General features: G+C 31.7%; 1 protein-coding gene across 4 annotated transcripts; it reads left to right on the top strand.

Annotated features, from left to right (window-relative positions):
* Positions 1-1758: 1758 nt before the first annotated feature.
* On the top strand, positions 1759-5040 carry LOC120082447. Of its 4 annotated transcripts, none has more exons than XM_039037623.1 (6): positions 1759-2168; positions 2360-2466; positions 3155-3665; positions 4224-4229; positions 4338-4456; positions 4579-5040. In XM_039037623.1, the coding sequence occupies exons 1-6, from the start codon at positions 1917-1919 to the stop codon at positions 4814-4816; spliced, it is 1233 nt and encodes a 410-aa protein (XP_038893551.1). In that variant the 5' UTR covers positions 1759-1916; the 3' UTR covers positions 4817-5040. The 4 variants fall into 4 exon arrangements, with proteins under 4 accessions (XP_038893551.1, XP_038893553.1, XP_038893554.1 ...); XM_039037626.1 differs by having other exon boundaries at positions 1766-2168; positions 4618-5040; XM_039037625.1 differs by lacking the exon at positions 4224-4229 and having other exon boundaries at positions 1763-2168.
* Positions 5041-19990: the final 14950 nt, after the last annotated feature.

Here is a 19990-nt window from a genome sequence, read left to right on the forward strand (position 1 = left end):
CGGCTATGCCTTCCTTTACTCAGCTCACCAAGCGAGATTCCGGACATGCTTCACTCACCTTCCTTACTCACCCGTGCATAGGTCAACACAAACTCCTCCCAACGCATAGCTCTTCATTGCCTAACCTCCACTCCTTCGTGCCAAGGCTCACCTTCACCACGCAAGCCTACCTTCTTCAACTCTTTTCAAAGCCAATGCGTACAACCAAGTTTAACTTCTCTAAGTACCTTAAGCCTAACTTCTCTCAAACAACCTAAACTAAGGGAACAGTTTTAGGGCTCACAAATTCTACACTGAAACTAGGATTTTTGTGCCTCAAGCATTTTTTTTTTCCATCTTCAATGGATTTTTTTTAGACATCTTCTATGAGTTGAAGGTAAATTTTACTATATTTGCAACTAGTTTTAACTTTTTGTTATGTTTGTAATATTTTAGCCTCATTTTGCTATATGCAAGGAGCATCTATTTATTTCTTTATATTAATTCATTGAACTTAAAAAAAATATTGAATAATTCCAAACTTGAATATGAAATTGAAAGTTGAAGAGCTTATGAGACACAAAATTGAAAATTCATAAGATTTAGACATATTATACACAATATTAAAAATCTTGATATCAATTAGTGAAAAAATATATTAGACACATTCTTCAAGGTTAGAGAAAAACGATAAATTTGATCTAAAATTTTTAACACACACACAAATAGAGGAAGCTGCTAATATAACAATAAGACTGAAAGTATTAGCAAATATAGCACATGTAAAAAGTTTGCAAATATAGCAAAGTTTAGATCCAACTCTCATAGTCTTTCGGGTTGTTTTCAAATATAATTAAATGAACAAAGATATTTACAAATATAATAAAATATCATTGTCTATCAATGATAGATATTGATATACTACTATCATCTATCACTAATAGACACTGATAAATACTAATAAACTGTGACTTCTTGCTATATTTGAAAATATTTTCAATAATTTTCCTAGTCTATTAGTGATAGATCATATCACTAAGAAAAGTTTATCAACGATAGACTATATAACTAATCGGAATCTATCAGTGATAGAATTTATCACTGATATGTTTGGCTGTATTTGCAATTCTTTAGAAATATTGTGATACACTTAATTATTAATCCTAAAACGCTAACTATTGCAATTACTATATATATATAGATATAAATTAGAACCTCATAATAATTATTATAGAAATTAAATATTTACAAATAATAGTAAAATTTTACGGTCTATTTATGATAAACTGCGATAGACTAATATGTGTCTAGCAGATCAACCGTAAAATTTTACTAATATTTGTAAATATTTAGGTTAATTTTCCTATTTTTGAAAATAAATTTAATTATTAACTATTTTTAAATAAAATAAAATTTGAGAATTTAAGGGAAGTTTCTGTGCCTATATTTAAATGCGAATAGACTTTGACCAATTTGATGGATAATTGTATCTTGACTCAAATTTGGCCAAAAACAGAATTATTTATTTATTATTATTATTTTAATCTTATGTTGGAATAATCATGAGCGAAAATGATCACAACGATTTATTGTATATACGTATTGAACTCTCAAAATTTTTGATTCTCGTTTTTCACTCCTTCACTTTCAATCTTCTAACTCTTGTCATTCACTTTCTTTTAATACGAAGAGTAAAAACAAAGAGCGAGAAGGAGAACAAAAACGAGTTGATATAAAAAGAGTAGCAAGAATAAAAAATGATATCCAACATGAGTGCATTTTATGTTAATTTGACCTAAGCAAAAGGTAGACTTGAATATGATTTGCATTTACTTGACTAAAAAGAAATTAGGGGGAAGTTGTTTGAGTGTAAGAAAGTCTTCATTCTTTTGTGAGAAAACCCAAGCACAGTCCGGCGGCGGAAAAAGGGTGGGAAAATGGGAAAGCGAGACAAGAAGCAGAAGCATCACGATGGACATTCTCGTCGAAGGGATTTCAAGTTTACTTCAGAAGGAGAAGTTATGGAAGATGGTGATTTCAACAGCTATCCCCTTCCCTCACCTTCTGCCAGAGAACTAGAAGAAGACGAAGAAGAAGTTGAAGAGGAAGAGGAGGAACAAGAAACAACCAACGAGAGCTCATCAATGGGTATTCCTTCGAAGTTTCAACTCTATCAACAATCTGTTCAGGTTTGGCCCTTCTTCTTGCATTGCAACTCTAATTCCCTCATGGGTATATGAAAATCCTGTGAATCTTTGGAAGAAACCATCATTTTGTATTTTAATAACTTTAGGTATCGTGAATTTATGAATTTATTTTTTGAACTGATGAGTGCTGAGAGTGATCTGGCTGTTTACTGAAACATCTTTGTTCTCTCCAGTCGCCCAAAGGAGACATAAGCTATTTGCAGAAGTTCTTTCTAATGTACGTGGGTGGTAGGCAACCGATCCATTTACAAGAAGATTTTTGTGGCACTGCACTTTTAAGGTATACTACTGTTTTCTTGGTGAGATATATTAACTCGTGAATTTGAGGGGTTATTGAACAGGGCCAAATAGAATTTTGAGTGAATTCCATTTGGGGCCATTTATTCGTTGAGGGATGGTTGCAGATCATTGTAAATGTAGTAAGAAATGAAACACATTTTCGTGAACAATTGTTGTTATGAATATAGTTTTTCTATGTCTAGTTAATCAACAATTGTTATAATCATAATAATTCAATATATTGTTATCATCAATGATAATAGTTTATGATTAAGTTGCTAGCATGCATTCATGGTGTAATCCTATGACAGCCTGTTATCTTGATTCCATGCTTAGAATTTATTCGTGGGGGAAAAAAAAGGAACAGAGCAGGAGTATTTTTCATTGCAAGCTGCAGTTGAATCCTCAACGACAGGCCTTGTACTTTTGGACTAGACTTCCTTTTTGTTTAGCTTGTTTGGGGTTGGGGCTTCCCCTCTCGTGGGGCTGTTTTCTTTTATATGCCGGCAGTAAATTTTCGGGTTTTTTTTTTTTTTTTCTTTTTTTTGAAAAAAGAATAGTTCAACTTGACTTCATTATTATTTTCAGTTTCTATTTGTGAATAAGCTGCTGCCAATCTTTGCCTTGTGAGTCATTATGTTGGTACTGGTTGGATGGATAAGAAATCTGATACTTATTACTTCCTACAGTTTAGAGTGGCTTCGAAGTGATTCACGTAGGACTGCTGTGGGATTGGATCTTGACCTTGAGGCATTAGTCTGGTGCATGGAGAACAATTTTAATCGAACTGGGGCTGATGTATATTCCAGAATCTCTCTTTTTCATGGAAATGTATTGAATCCTTCTGAAGCCAGGCTTGTCAATCCTGAGCCTAGGGAGGATCTGATTGAAAATTTAACATTGGAAGATAGTAAAGATAATCCCAAAGCCAGTGCATCAGAATCCATTGTGAAAGAGGAATCTGCATCTTTTAACGATAATGAGTACTTGAAGAGGAACATTACATTGGATGCCAGAGATATTGTATGTGCATTTAACTACAGCTGTTGTTGTCTCCATTCACGTGCAGATCTTGTTACATATTTCAAGCATGCTCGTGCTAGCTTATCCAGAAAGGGTGGCATATTTGTCATGGATTTGTATGGTGGTACCTCGTCAGAACAGAAGTTGAAGCTTCAAAGGAAATTTGCTAATTTTAAGGTATAATTTTGTTGAGTTCAAACTTTAGAAATCTAATTATATTTATTCTGTTGGACACGTCCGTGTGCATTTTTTATGCAGTCTTTGATTCTCTTAAGAGGCCACAATTACTACAACAAAAATGAAAATTTATTTTATTTTGAGCATAGAGGATGGATATATTACGCTGACTTAATCTAATAAGTATTAAATTCTCTTCTGGATTGGCCTTAAAAGTAGAAGAAAGACTAAAATGTCAATAAGCATTTATTCTTGATTTATTCTTGATTTTTTTTTTTTTTTTTTTTTGTGTTTTTGTTTTGTTTTTTCCTTTTTGAGTACAACAATGGGGGTGGGGAAATTCAAACCCTTGGTCAAGAGTGTATGTCTTATGCCAGTTGAACTATGCCTATATCTATTTTTTAATTCACTTTACCTGATAGTCCTTTAGTAACAAAGTCACTAAAAACACCATGTTTCTACCCCTAGTGTATAGTCATATTGCCAGTTGCATTCTTCTTCCAATTGTATGATGACTGAACTGACAGGGCTCAAACATGGAACCTATTCTCTTGTTAGGCAGAGGTATCCATCCAAACATTGTTTATCTTCTTTATTTCTGTTGGAGTTCTCTTCAAATGAAATGTAATAAAGGGTGAGATTTTGCGTTCTAATTTGTTGGAAATATTGCAGTATATCTGGGAGCAAGCTGAATTCGACATAATTGGACGTAAAACGAGGATTAGCCTCCATTTTGATCTTAAGAAGCAGCAGAAGAAACTTCGCCATGCGTTTTCATACAGCTGGAGACTGTAAGCAAACCTATTTCAATTACAACGCATTCCATATTTGTAAACTATAATTAACTCAAAACATTATGTCAAAATTTGCAGTTGTCTAAATTTCATGAACCATTACTTTATGCTATTTCTAGTGTCCAAAATCTTGAGACGACCATTGCACATGTGAACAGGTGGTCATTACCTGAGATCAAAGACTGCTTGGAAGAAGCTGGATTCAGATCCGTCCATTTTTGGATCCGACAGATGCCCGACACCGAAGAGATTAAAAGTATAGAGGGGTTTGGCGCAGGGAGTGAAGTGAAATACGAGGAAGTTGAAACTTTTCAACAAAAGGATTCTTGGAATGCATACATCGTTGGTGTTTTGTAGTCTTGAGCATCATAATCAACACATTTCGTAGTCTCACTATTTTTGGCATTGGATTTTATGCAATGTAGTTAGTATATCCATAACTACAGTTCTGCCTTTCTAGATTAAAAAGAAAAAATGTAGTATCACTAGTAAGGGAGACAAGCTTGTCAAAGGAGGGATTTCAAGCTTAATCCCATGTTTGATAATGTTATTTTATGTTTGATCATTTAAAATTTCTCCAATATGAAGTTCGTACTCTGCAGCTCTCTATAACTTAGCACCGTTGACACTGTTGATTCGCCCCTCCCCTCGAACTATCAGTTTAACTTTGGTATAAATTCTAATTTGGATTAGGAAAAAATGTTAATTTTGAGCATAAACTTGTTTTTGTGTCAATTTGAACCTATACTTTTAATTTCATCTAATTTGATCAATTTAAATAAATGTTGTGATTTTTTCCCAAATAAAGTTTTGTATAAAAACTAGTTTGGTGCATTGAATAACTTTGCTAAAATTCATAAATTTTGACAAAAATTTTAAAAAATTAATAATAAAGTTCTTGTGGTTTGGATAAACATAATCTAAATTTAGGTAAATCTATGAATCAATCCAATCATAGCATTTTCATTTATTTGAATCTAATCCAATCCAAATAAGTTAATAACCTATTTATATGAGTTGGATTGAATTGATTGGATTCTTCGACTCATTGAATACTTTTATTATTATTATTATTATTATTTTTCACAAAGCCTCCAATTACATGTTTCTTTTCATAGATAAATCTCCTTGCAAAAGAAAAGTTTGTTGCCTCAATATCACAACCAATAATAATGAATATTGTATTATTAATGGACCTGTATAATTTATTATATTCACTCCAAATATTTCATTGAGGATGATTGATACAAACAACATTTGATAGATATATCAATAACCTAAAACAGAAACTAGAGGTCTTCATCATCAGTAATATCATTAGGAGTTAAGACATGTAGATTGTAACACAATTTAACATATATTTCAAACCAGCAATGAATTTACGTAGCGCTTGAGGGGCTCGAGAGTTCTTTAACTTTAGAAATAGTAATAATAATAAATTTAAACTTAAAAATTAGTAATAAATTTTGCAGTTGATTTTTGTGAAACACTTTGGGCTTGGTGGCACCAGCCATCCCTGACTTTGTTTCAACTTTCAGCCCAATTTTCTTCATTTATTTAAAAAGAAAAAGAAAAAGAGAGCTTTCTTTTGCCTTCAAACTTCTTAAAGCACGAATATTTTTTTGTTTTGTTTCTTCAAGAGTAATTTTTTATTTCACCCAAAAAAGTTTTATTTATTCAAAAAAATAGAATAATTTTTTTTTTCAATTTAATCTAAATTGTTGGGCAGGGATCCTTAAATAAAAGACTTTTTGAGTCTTTTATGGGCATGGACATTTGTCGTGTTTAAGTTTCATCTTTAATTATTTTTCTTCCCTTTAAGTCAAATAAAGATGATTTTTTTTAAAAAAAAATATTTTAAAGGGGCAGTTGCAACTCTAATAAAAAATAAATTGGAAATTTGGAGCGTGTTCCTATTTTTTGTTTTTTTAGCAAATATGACAAATTTCACCCCTGCGACCATGTGGCAAATATGACAAATTTCACCCCTGCGACCATGATTCACTGACTTCCGCCTGAAATTTGATTTCTATGATTGTTATGTGATTGCTATCTAATTTTCGTTGATATTTATTGTTATATGATTATTATTTGATTACTATATGATATACTAATTCAATGATACTGATTGTTGTTTGATTACTGTTTGATTGCTATTTGGTAATGATTATTATATAATTGTTATTTTATATTGATTTGCTATCTAATACTGGTTGTCAATGATATAGATTGTTATATGATTATTGTCTGATTATAACAATCAAATATCAATCACTGATACTGATTACTATTTGATTGCTATCTAATTGCTATTTGATACGAGTACTTTGTGATTGCTATCTGATTATTATGTAATTTCTATTTGATGTTTGGAGCCATAATTGGGATAATTGATAAAATAATTATTTGACGTAGTTTGATATAAGATTTGATAATTGATAATTTGGAGAATTTGAAAGATTGAAATTTAGAAATTTAGAATTGAATTAGGAAAGTTTGATCTATTGATTTTAATATGAAATTTGAAGTTTGAAACAATATATATATATGAGAAGAAAAAGGGTAAAAGCACACATGTTTAGAATTGATATATTTGTAAGGATGAAAATAACATAGTCAACCCAACTCAATTTAATAAAAACAAATCTCAAGAAAAAACAGAAAAGAAATATCAAAGTGCCTTGAACCACAAAACTCTACAAAATCAAAGAAAAAGATATTGAAAAGAGGAAAAAACTTGTAATGTCACCAATAATCAAAAGGCAAAATCAATATGCCCGAGAATCCACTTTTAAATGAGTTATAAAAATTAGGGCATTTAAAAAACTTTGATAAATATTTTATTTTTTAGTTTGATGATACCAACTAAAAATATAATGAGGAGAAAGAATCTCTTAAATAAAATAAAATTCGAGTAAATAATGAACTAAGTTTCAGATTTGAAAATCTTACCATGTTTACAAAATAAAAAATATGAGTGATTCGCTTGCTTTATAATATCTTAAAATTGCTATTAATTACAAATTCCCTACTTTAAAACTTTAGTAAATTATTTTCGTAAATTAATCGCATAAAAAGGATCAATAACTTTTATGAAAGAAAATAGAAATCTAATTGTTATTCTACATCAAGATATATCTATCTAGGTAATTCAAAGAAATTTATAAATAACTTTTGACATAAATTGTTTGATCTTGTATCATCAAGGTGTTCAAATTTATTTTTTTCTATACGACTCTATAACATAATGTTCTTGATCCACCACTAATTCAAACTGACGAGATCTTTGTTCACTACATATTATATTACTTACAATCTTCTAACACTCTCCAAATGTAGTTGTTTCCACTCTGGTTCCATTCTCTACCATAACACATAAATATTCGAGAAGTGGCATTGTGAGATAGTATGCGACGAAGTAATCGTCGGTTAGGGGAAAATAACCAGGTAGCTAGAAGAACAATCTAATGAGCATCACTTGCTGTTGGTAAAATGTAGGTGAGAACAACTAAACATTATAAATTTTGCATTTAATGGATGTTTCAGAAATGGTTGACAATGTTACCAAAGACATAAGAACATACCTTAAAAGGTGAAATCGACAGATGAGAAAGACAGAGAGAGATTTTTTTGGGCATTTAATGTTTCTTTTAACACATAGGTAAAAATAGATTCACTCCTGAAAAAGATATAGGAAAAAAAAAATAAAAAAGGGGTAAAATACACTTTTGAGCATCATATCTATTTGGTCACTTGGGTTTTTTAAACACATTTTGGTCCCTGGGGCTTGAAAAATAGTTCTAAATGATCTCCAAGTTAAATTTAAAGGTATTCGAATGGTTCGATTCCGCAACGAAAGTGATTGAATCGCATGCTTCGATTCTTGATTTAATTAAAAAGATTAATTTTACCAGATAAAAAGGGTTAAGCATACAAAATTTTACCTTGAATTTTATCTTTGTTAAACTCTTCGCAACAAGATTCATCTTCTTGAATTGATGGTGAACTTGTGGGAGGCATTTGTTGAAACAAGGTAAAAAGATGGGAGAAAGACAGATCTCAAAGAACTCTTCTCTGTTACTTTTACTTTGAGAGTGAGACAGAGCAATATATAGAACTACATTGAAGGTTTTACCCTTATAAGGTCCTATTTATAGGGCTTCATTAGCTTAAAACCTAATTCTAAGTAATTAATTAATCATTTTAATATCTTATATTAAAATGATTAATTATTTGAATCATATTCAAATGCATTAATCCTCTCATATCCTATAGTTTTAATTTGAATCTTATTTGTAAATATATTTATTCTCTCATATTATATAGTTTTAATTTAAAATTCATTCAAACAAAATGGTTAATGTATTTACGTCATATTCAAATATAATAATTTTTCTATATTATATAATTTTAATTTAAATCTCATTTAAATTAAATATATAATAATTATGTATCTATATACATTAGTACTTATAGTAATTGTATCTAATATAATAAATATATGCTTCTTCAATTTACCTAAATTTGAACATTCCAAATTATTCTTTCCATACCTTTGATCTCTGTTACGTTGATCCGTTAGCTAGCAAGGGGACCTTATGAACCTATAGAATATAAGCTCCAATGATACAATATTAATGAACTAAACTCTTTAATTAATTAGTCTTCATTCATTAACTATAGAGCAAACCACTGTAGACCCATAGTTAAACTCTTATACACTGTAGGTCACGTTGTGTCTATGGATATAATAATTATATGTAAGTTGATCTCACACAAGTTGTTAATAAATACAGTTGGTTCAAAAAGTCTGCTTTACACTTACCTTTTTTTCCTTAAGTACCACTGGTCCTCTAATGAACAATTTATTTATGGTTCAACCATAAACTAGGTCCCTCTCGGGCCAATGAGAGGGTGGGGCCCCTTATTCAAGTCCCGAAAGCACTTAAAGGAACTACTCATATATTTACCCTATATGAGAATGAGTGAATATCATCTTGTGAATTTATGTTCCCGACTCTATTTGGTCAAGTCCCTAAAATGGTAGGAAATATTGAGTCGACGACTCGGGCCACTCTCACCCTTGCAAATCAAAGGATGAGACCTCACAGATAGAAGTTCATAACTTAGTCAAGATTAAGATCAAGTCAGATATGATCATCCTATGAAATATTAATCTCAACATTTAACAAATTTACAAAGAGAGATTAATTATTTCACAGTCTGGTTTTATATAAACTCTTAATATAGGGTACCTCCACTCACATATCTCCACATAAACAATTTGGATCAAGCTATTTGTGACTATTACAAAGTGGGTCGTTCCATAGTATCACCAAGATAAGGCTCCCAACCTTATCCATATACTATAGACCATTTAGGTTGTTACTTGAACATAATCCACTTATATGTCAACTATCTACAGTTTAAGATTACATATAATAACCTTGGATTTTTAACTGTTAATAGATGATTTAATATTCATAATTAAAATATTCAACTAATTAATTACAAGGCTTTAGGACATATATTCCAACACTTAATGGCCTTTTCATGACTAGCCAGTGTATTCTCTAGTTCAGTTGTTTTGTTCCTCAACTCCTTCATAAAATTGGCCATTAACTCCTCTATGGAAGTCTTCTTCTCGACCTGTTGAGATGTCGATGCAAATCATGGTGGAGCCTACAAAGTGTTCCTAGTATTAGCATAAGAAAAATTTTCGTGAAAGCACAAACCTAGGTAAGTGGATAGATTCTAAGAGAACTAGTATTGAGCATGGTGTCAACGTTGGCCTTGATTTCAGTGCACATAGTCTGCCTGTTGCACGTCAGAAGCCTCTATCAATAGGTATGTGCTAGCTGCCACTATTGACATTCTCGACTGTGGGATTACCTAAAACGACAAGTTTATTCATAGTGTTAGTTAGAGTGACCCATTAAGCCTTTAATGCAATTACCTCATCAAGATCATGAAATCCAATTACTCTAGTAGTAGCTCAATTTGTGGCCAGTTATAACTTGTTGTGGTCATATCTACTAGCAAAGTTCAAGCCTTCTCTACAGTTTGAGAAAATGGAGCTTTTTGGAGCAACATCAAGTATTGATTTCGTGGTGTTGAACATGTCGAATTTTATGTCCTAAAACTCGTAGATAGTAAATGTAAATAATTAACTGTCATCAATAAAGAGTTATCAATGTTATTTTAATAAGTGTTATTGATTGTGTTTTATTCATTTTGTCTTAGTAACCATAATCCAATAAATTAACATACCAGACTTTCTTAAGAATCTTGAACTATATGCAGAGACATAAAGTGATCAATGTTCAAGATACAACCTAAAGGGTCTATAGTATAGGGATAAGGTTGGGTACCTTATCCTAGTGACACTATGGATACGACCCACTTTGTATTTGATACAAACACAATGATCCAACACGTTCGTATAGGTGACATGCGAGTGGGGATATCTTATGTAATGAGTTTGCATAAGACCGAACTGCGAAATAGTAACCATTAGATGTAACTTCGTTGACTAGTTTGGTTTCAATTTCAATAGGATGACCTAGGAAACTTAGTCTTAATCTTGAGTCTATTATAAACTCCTATTCATGGGGGATTGCCCTTTGATTTGTATGGGTGAGAGTGGTCAGTTTGTCGAAGATAAGCCTACCATTTTAGGGATAAGACCAAGTGGGGAGCTGGGAACATAATAATACAAGATGGATTTCACTTCTTCCCGTCTTTAAGGTATGTAGATAAGTGTTCCCTTAAATGGTGTCTTTGAGACTTGACCAAATGGCCCTACCCTCTCACTGGCCTGATAGGAGGTTTCTGTTTAATGGTTGGACCATAAATAGGTTGTTCATTAGAAGAGCACTAGTACTTAAGGATACCGAGGTAACCTAGGGATAAAACGGTAATTTGACCCAGTTAGTGTTACAAACACTCGTGAAGGACTAACTTGTTGTTTTTTGTCTATATTCGTGGACACAGAAATATATCTCAGTGAGAAAAGTGCAGTTGTGGGTCTTTAGTGGAATGAGTACCCACAGTTAATGAACATTGATTAATGTGGTTAATGAGTTTAGCCCCACAGTTAATGAACAATGATTAATGTAGTTAATGAGTTTAGCCAATTAATCTCATATCGTTAGAGCTTATGATTTGTAGGTCCACGAACTCCCCTTCCTAGCTCTTAAAGAGAATTGAGGAAACTATGTCTTGAATTGAGTTTGAAATGTCAAATTCACTTAGATAAATAGTATAATGTATAATGATAATATAAAGTTTGTATTTTAATTAAACTTTATAATATAGATTCAATCTTGAATATGATTCAAAATTAATTTATGGGAGAATTAAATATTTGAAGGGGTTAAAATATTAATTTAATATGAATTGGATTCATATTTAAACTATAGGTTAAAATTAATGTGTATTATATGCACATTAAAACTATGGGTTATGAGAAAAATACAATTGAATATGATTCAAATATAAACTAAATTAAATATTTGATATTTAATTTAGTAATTATTTAATTGAAAAATTGAATAATTCTTTAATTTTATTAAATTTGATTTCATTAAATTAATTGAATTCAAACAATAGGTAATGTGAGTTATGTTTAATTTAATATGATTTAAATGAAATTATTAATTAAATTAGATTTAATTAATTAGTATTTAATTATTAATTTAATTAATTAAATCAGATAACTCCCTTGGGAGTTATCTAAAATGTGGGCTATCCTACGTTTCCTCTCTCTCATTTTCTCCATTGGTTGAAAAACCTGCAAAATTGGGGAACGTAAGGCGATTGCAATCTGAACACACAAAACTGTACTGTGAACAAACTTTCTCTCCAAAAATTCTCATTCCCTTCCTATATAATTTTTTTGTTCGCACAAATCACACTTTAATTTTGAGAGGATAGGAAGGTTACTGATTTGGTGGTGTTCAAGAAATCTAGAATTTGTGATTTTCATTCGAGTCTTCAAACGAGAGTAAGGTTCTTTCCCTTTTTTTTTTTTTATAGGATTGATTTTTCTTTTTCTTTTTCTTTTTTTTTTTTTAAAAAAACATGTTTAACCTAGATTAATTTTACAGTGGGCTGTTTTTTTTTTTTTTTTTTTTGTCGGTGTGATATTCTATTTGTTTCCCAGTGTACTAGTATTTCACATTTTCTAAATTAAGTTTGAATAAGGTCCAGATTAATTCTGCTTTGCTAGGGTTTTGTATTAAATTATTCGTTTAATTAATTTAATTACAGATAACTCCCATGTAGGGAGTTATTTGAAATGTGGGCAAGCCCATATTTTCTCTCTCTACTTTTTTCATTGGTTGAAAAACCTGCAAAATTGGAGAACGTAAGGCGATTGCAATTTGAACACACAGAACTATTTTGTGGACAAACTTTCTCTCCAAAAATTCTCCTTCTCTTCCCATATAGTTTTTTGTTCCCACAAACCACACCCTAATTTTCAGAGTATAGGAAGGTTACCTATTTGGTGGTGTTCAAGAAATCTCAAAGGAGAATTGGTGATTTTCATTTGAGTCTTCAAACGAGAGTAAGGTTTTTTTTTTTTTTTTTTTTTTCTTTCTGTAGGATTGATTTTTATTTATTTATTTATTTTTTTGAAAAAGGCATGTTTAATCTAGATTAATTTTACAGTAGGCTATTTTTTTCTTTTTCTATTCTTTGTGATATTCTGTCTATTTCCCAGTGTACTGGTATTTCACATTTTTTAAATTAATTTCAAGTAAGGTGCTAACTAATTTCGCTGCACTGTGGTTTTTCTCCCTACTCACCTATTATAAAATAGTTAAATTTGCAGCCAATCGAGGTGGTCATGCTAAGGGCACTCCCACAAAAGATCCTTATACCTCACTCAACTTCAAACAGTTGTTCACCTTCATTATGCTTGAAAGTGTCTATCTTGATCTTGAGCCTTGTCGTCTTAGCTAGAGTGAAAAACATGTTCAGAAGCATCTTAGCTACCCCATACCAGGTGGTCCTACTACCTAGTGTAAAAGACTCGAGTCAGTCCATGGCTTTATCCTGCACAGAAAATATAAAGAAACGTAATTGAATTGCACCAGTTGTAACACCATTTATTTTTACCATATTGCAAATCTCCCAAATGGAGTGTATGTGCCCTATGGATTTCAGTTGTTGTGCCGTGGAATCAAACTCGGGTCTTAAGTTCCTCCGTAGCGATTGATCAAAAGGAAGAAGGTTAACCCAACAACTACGTCGCATGAACTAGAAAAAGAAAAATAAAACTTATACACAAAATAGAAAAAAGACAAAAATAAATTACACCCTCAATTAAAATCAATCTTATTTCCTTAATAATAGCCAAAAATTTGATACGTGCAAGTGTACATATCGAGTTTAGTATAGTTAAAACGATCAAAAGACTAAAAGCACTCGAAAGGTGCTTTCTTCGCTTCTTCTTTAGAGGTCTTTCTTTTTTATATTTGATGTTGTTTGCTAGTGTTTTTCGGAGACTTAGCAAGAAAACGTGATTCAGAAGTCAAAAGAACAAAATTGAGCATAACCTCCGAGAAAGAGAGGAGAAAATCAAGTTATCATGAAAATATGGCAATACCACGGTGTTGAACCCGACACAAATTCTAGTGCTAGGCTTTTGGAGGATTATGCAGCCCCATGGCAAGGGCTTGAGCAAATAGGATCTATCACGGGTTTGAACAAGGCAGTGTTGTAACGTTAGGCTGCAGTTTAGGAAAATTGTGTAATTTTGGAAAGCTTTTCCCTATTTATTCTAGGGTTTTTGGTTGGTCACAATCATCAAGTTTTGAAGTTTTAGAGGCCTAGAGACAGTGTTTTGACCAGAATGTCGAACTTTTGGATGCCAAATTTGAGGAGAAAAAGTTGAAGGGTTGATTCTACCACAGAGACAAGACCGGAATGTCAAATAATGCCTTCTTTCCCTTTTTCAAATTGGATTCTTTTCTATATTTTTGCATTTTAGTTATGATTCTATCTGTGGAAGTGATGTTGGGCTAAATACTCATTGTTTTAGGGTTAGATGGTTTTTATGGAGTATTATTAAACACTTTTATTGATCTTGAATCTAATTTATATTAACACATTTTAGCATGACCGTTTTTAATGCTTTTGAATGTTTGATCAATATTCGAATGATTTCATGATTTAAATCTTGCTTTAAAGTCCAGGCTTTTAGATCATGCATGCTAGACTATCGTTTGAACTCACTAAAGTAGTCAAATAGCAGTAGAGATTGTTGATGAGGAGTCTCAATGCTTTACTTTATTATCTAGTTTTAAGTGATTAGTAATTAGTAATGAAGTGAAATAAAATATTGCTTTCGAAAGGAATAATCTGGATAAAAGATTTATAAATCTAAGTGTTGTGTTAATTGGTTCAAGAGTAAAACATTTAAGTTTAGTAATTCCATGAACAAGGTTTATTCCCTAGAACGTCTCTTTACTAATAAATTTCATATTTGAACACTAAGGACGATACTTGACCAAGAACGTTTTTAACTAATAATTTACATCAGAAGTAGGTCTTTTAAATAAAAATGGAACAACTTTTGAATAGATAAAAGAGTATCAATCTGGTTCCCTAAGGACGATACTTGACCAAGAACGTTTTTAACCATATTATTACTCGACACGTGTACTTGTGCGACTCTTCCTAATGTTTAAAAACCAACCATGCAGTTGAAACCATTAGACTCAATATCAAGATTCTTCATCATTCGCCTCTAACAATTTCTTGTTACTTTTGTGCACAATCTAATGTCAGTTTAACATGCTAGTTTTGGTTTAGAAATCTCTCTCTCAAGTAAAACTAAAAGCCTACAGTCAACTAAATGGTGATCAAGCATTCAATTGGATAAATTAAGCATGATATATAAAAAAGCCAATAAATTCAATTGACTAAAATAATGAAGCACAATCTATTAGCAATGTTAAAATCAATCTACCCCTAGAACATATAACAATTTAGCCACTCATGATATTTAAATAAGATCCTCAAACATGCTTACAAACAAGTAAAAGGGAAAGAACAAAGTGGATAGATAATTAGTCATCGATCTCCATCTGTCACCACATCAACATCCTCTTCATGATCCAATTCTAATCAATCCCAATGATTAGGCTTTGGAAAACTCTTTAAACAACAACCTCTCTCAGCCTCCATGGAACACTCTAAGTGATCCACAATCGAACTCCCCTTCAAATGACAACAAATTGAATGCGACTAAATAGGAGGAAAATGTCATAGTGCTGCAAGTGTCATATGTGGGCATCGCAGCACCATCGAAAAACTAAACACGTTAAAGTTTCGTAATATCGCGATGCACTACAAGAAAAGTTACTTTAGTGACAAATTTTTAGCGACGCAGGAAATTTTTGTCAATAAAATATCATTAATAGCAATATTTTTTTTTAAAAAAATGTCGTAGTAAATCATTATTAGCAACATGTTTTAAGAACACATCACAAAAAGAATTTGCAACACATTAATTAATACTACTAAATATTAAAAAACTTTTAGCAACAAATTGAGATGTCATGAAATGTAAATAAAATATTTATTTTATAAAATACTTTTAGCAAAAAAAAAAAAAAAAGTTTTCCCTCAATCTTTTCCCCCATCTTATCCATCTTTTCCTACTTTCCTCTTTCCTCCCTTTTTTATCCCTTTCCCTTCATTCGACTTCCTCTTCCACCTTCCCTCTTTCGATTCAATGCACGACAGCAAACACTCTAGCGTGACTCACCCGATGTGATCCATTCTGGTGCATCTCTGCAGATTTGAGGTGCAACTTGCAGATTCTTTGGCGCGACCCAATGCGATTTGCAACTTCTTGGGCACGACTTGACACTTCTCCAATGGGACCTTGCAGCCCATGATGGCGCCTGCACGAACTTTTGGGATTGGTGTCCTAAATATCTCTGGTATTCTCATAGTTTGTTAATATTGTATAAATAAATTGTTATTTTATGAGCATACACTCAATCCAATAAACTAAGATCTTAGGTTATTTTATGTAATTTAAACATATATGTAGAGACATACGGGTGGATCATATTTAGATGATAACCTAAACGATTTGTAGTAGACGGATAAGACTGAGTACCTTATCTTGGTGACACTACGGATACGACCCGCTTTTTAGATGTTACAAGTGTTGTAAAGTGCTACAAATGATCTGATCATGATCATTCAGGTGGAGACATGTGAGCGAGTGTATCCTATACAAAGAGTTTGTATAAGACCGGACCACGAAATGACTAGTCTCATTATATAACACCGTTAATAATAGATACTTGCATTTCACTAGGATAACCATAGGTGAATTGTGAACTCCTGTCTATGAAGGCAGTCCTTTGATTCGTATGGGTGAGAGTGGCAGAATTGTCAACTGAATATGCCTTACCATTTTGGGGGTTCATCTGATTGGGGAGCTGGGAACAAAGCTATACAAAACGGAATTCACTTTTTTCCTGATGTCTGGGTAAGTAGATAAATTGCTCCCTTAAGAGCTGATTTTGGGGCTTGAACATAGTGGTCACACCCTCCCTTGACCCGAGAGGGACTTGATCATAGTTGGACTATGACTTATTGTTCATTAGAGGGATCAATGATACTTAAAGAGTTAGTTGTAACTATAGGGGAAAAATGGTAATTTTGGCCCAATTGTACTTACAAGCAATTTGTGAAGGGTCATTGCATTGTTGATTGGTTATATCCAATGGACACATAAATATATCTGTAGTGCGAAGAGTGCAACTGTCGGTCTTGAGTAGAGTGACCAACAGTTAATGGATGTTGGGTAATTAATTAAAGAGTTTAATTAATTATCTAAGTACCATTGAAGCTTCAATCTAGAAGTCTATAAAATCTCCTTTGTAGCTCAACAGGGATTATTGAGAATTAATTTTAGATTAATTTGAATTGTTCAAATTAACCGAGAGAATTAATTATATGTGATATAATTAATATAATATATTTGATACATTATAATATAAAATTTATTTTGAGAGGAATTAAATATTTGAATATGATTCAAATACTAATTATATAAATGCGATTCATATAATTAAATTTTAATATAAATATGATTTATGTTAAATATCATAAATGATAGAGAAGAAATTAAATATTTGAATTTGGTTCAAATATTAATTATATGGATGAGATTTATATAATTGAATTTAGTATAAATGTGATTTATACCATGTATTGTTGAGAGAAAATAGAACTACAGGTTATATTGTATTTGATACAATATAAAAATTATAGGTTATGTGTTATATTTGATATAACATATAGTATATATATTTATATAATAAGTTAGTTATTATATATATATATAATTAATTAATTAATTAATTAAATTAATTTTAATTTTAATTTAATTAAAGGGAGAGAGTTATTATATAACATATAACATATATATATATATATAATAAGTTAGTTAATATATATATAATATATATATATATATATATATATATATAATTATTAATCTCTCCCTCCCTTTAATTCTCTAAACCAATACGTGAAAGTGGGGGTTTAGTTCTCTACTTCCACAATTTTGTTTTTGACATAGAGAACTCTCTCTGGTTCTTCTCCTTGGAAATCCCAGAGAAGAAAAGCATGTTTTCTTCTCCCTCCTCTCTTCCTTTTCTCTCTCTCAAATTCAAGCAAACCCTAGAACTTGAATTCTCAATCCCAAGAGAATACAAAAGGTTCTCTTGTGGTGGTGCCCATTTTGGTATTTCAAATTGGAAGATCGAAACGTTCGTGATCAGATTGAGGACTACGCGAAGAAGATTACCTTAAAGGGTAAGTCTCTTTCTTCCCTAATTCTTTTGTGTTAAAGCATGCTGTAGTTTAAATTTTATATTACATAATTTTCTATTATGTAAAATTGTGATTCTATGAAAAATAAATTTGGGACCGATCCCCACGTTTCCGCACAAGAACCTTCACTGATTTTCTTCAATGGTGTGCGCAACCTACAACAGTAGTGAAGAGAAACCCTACTTGATGAGCATTGGACGAAAACCAAAACCACATAACCCATTCAGAGATTTCTACCTTCGAAGGACCCATGCCACTCGTATTATAAAAACTCACTCATTTTCAGGTGTCTCTTTTGTGGAATTTCAACTTATTTAAGATCGTCAAGTTTCATTTTGTCTTAGATAATCTTTGTGTTGTCTTGCTGAAAGTCTGTGCCTTTTTTTTTTTTTTTTTTTTTTTTTTTTTCTGATAATTGATGTTTTTCTTATTGATAATTGGTGGGTTTTTCTCACGATTTAACTATTTAGATTTCCATTTTTCTTTCCAATTGGTTTAGTTGAAGTTCAATATTTTGATTAATTTCACTAGTTGGCTTCCATGTTTAATTCCATGAACCCAAAAACTTAAACTTAAAAATTATGGTTTGACTGAAGAGCACACGAAATGGAAATCCAACGTCAAAATGAGAAGAAAATTTGAAGTTGCTAGAGAAAGGATTAGATTAAGTGTGTTGAATGACCATCATGCAGTTATGGTAGTCTTTACGTTTTTTGTAATGTTAATGAGTTTTGTTTAGTTTGCAATGTTTAGCATAATTTTCATATAGTTGGATTTCAAGTATGTTGGGCTTGTCCACAATGCACTGAGGCCCAAAATCAGAAAAGAATCACACCACGAGTTGAAAACCTCTGGTATTTGAAAACCAGATGCCTAAAGCACAATCCACGTGAAAAACAGATCCTCCCTTACACGTAGAGCGTCAGGATTTACTCAGCCCACTAGTACCATACAGATTCCAATCAATCTGTTTCAGTTTTTTCATTTATGTCTTTTGATCAGTGAGAAAACGAGAGAGGGAATGGAGATGGTTGAGGTTTGGTATTGAAGAAAACGCTATGAAGGAGAAGATGATCTAAAGGCATGACATGCAGAGAAGAAAAGAAGAAAGATGAAGAGAAGAAGAGAATATCGAGATTTTTAACATGGTTCGACAAAGTAAGGCCTACATCCACGGAGGAGCTGGAAGATAAGATATCAAAGAAAATAAAGATAAGTTGTAAAACTTTTTGTAGTAATTTCTTAGCTTGTATTCAGCCTATAGCTACTATCCTTTATATAGGATTTACAAAGTAGTTACAACTGTACGTAAAGGTTAATTTCATATTAATTCTCAACAAATCTCCACCTTGAAATTAACTTTGCTTCAATCAGCTCTTCTTTGCTAACCTCCTTCTTCTATCCTTTGTCTTGTAGCTCAAATTCGATGATGTCCAGACACTTTTAGAGTTTGAGCTGGGTTATGGCTTTGGTCAGCATGTCAAAAGCATTATCTGAGGTATGTATTTTTAGAGCTTAGACCTTCTTTTCTTCAACCTATTCTCGAATGAAGTGATACTTTACATCTATAGGTTTTGTACGATTGTGATACTGAGGATATTTAGATAGATGTATGGTACTTTGATTATTGCAATAATTTTTTTTTTGTGTTCTGTTTTATGC

This window comes from Benincasa hispida, chromosome 8 (genome assembly GCF_009727055.1).
Source record: "Benincasa hispida cultivar B227 chromosome 8, ASM972705v1, whole genome shotgun sequence".
Classification (NCBI taxonomy): Eukaryota; Viridiplantae; Streptophyta; class Magnoliopsida; order Cucurbitales; family Cucurbitaceae; genus Benincasa; species Benincasa hispida.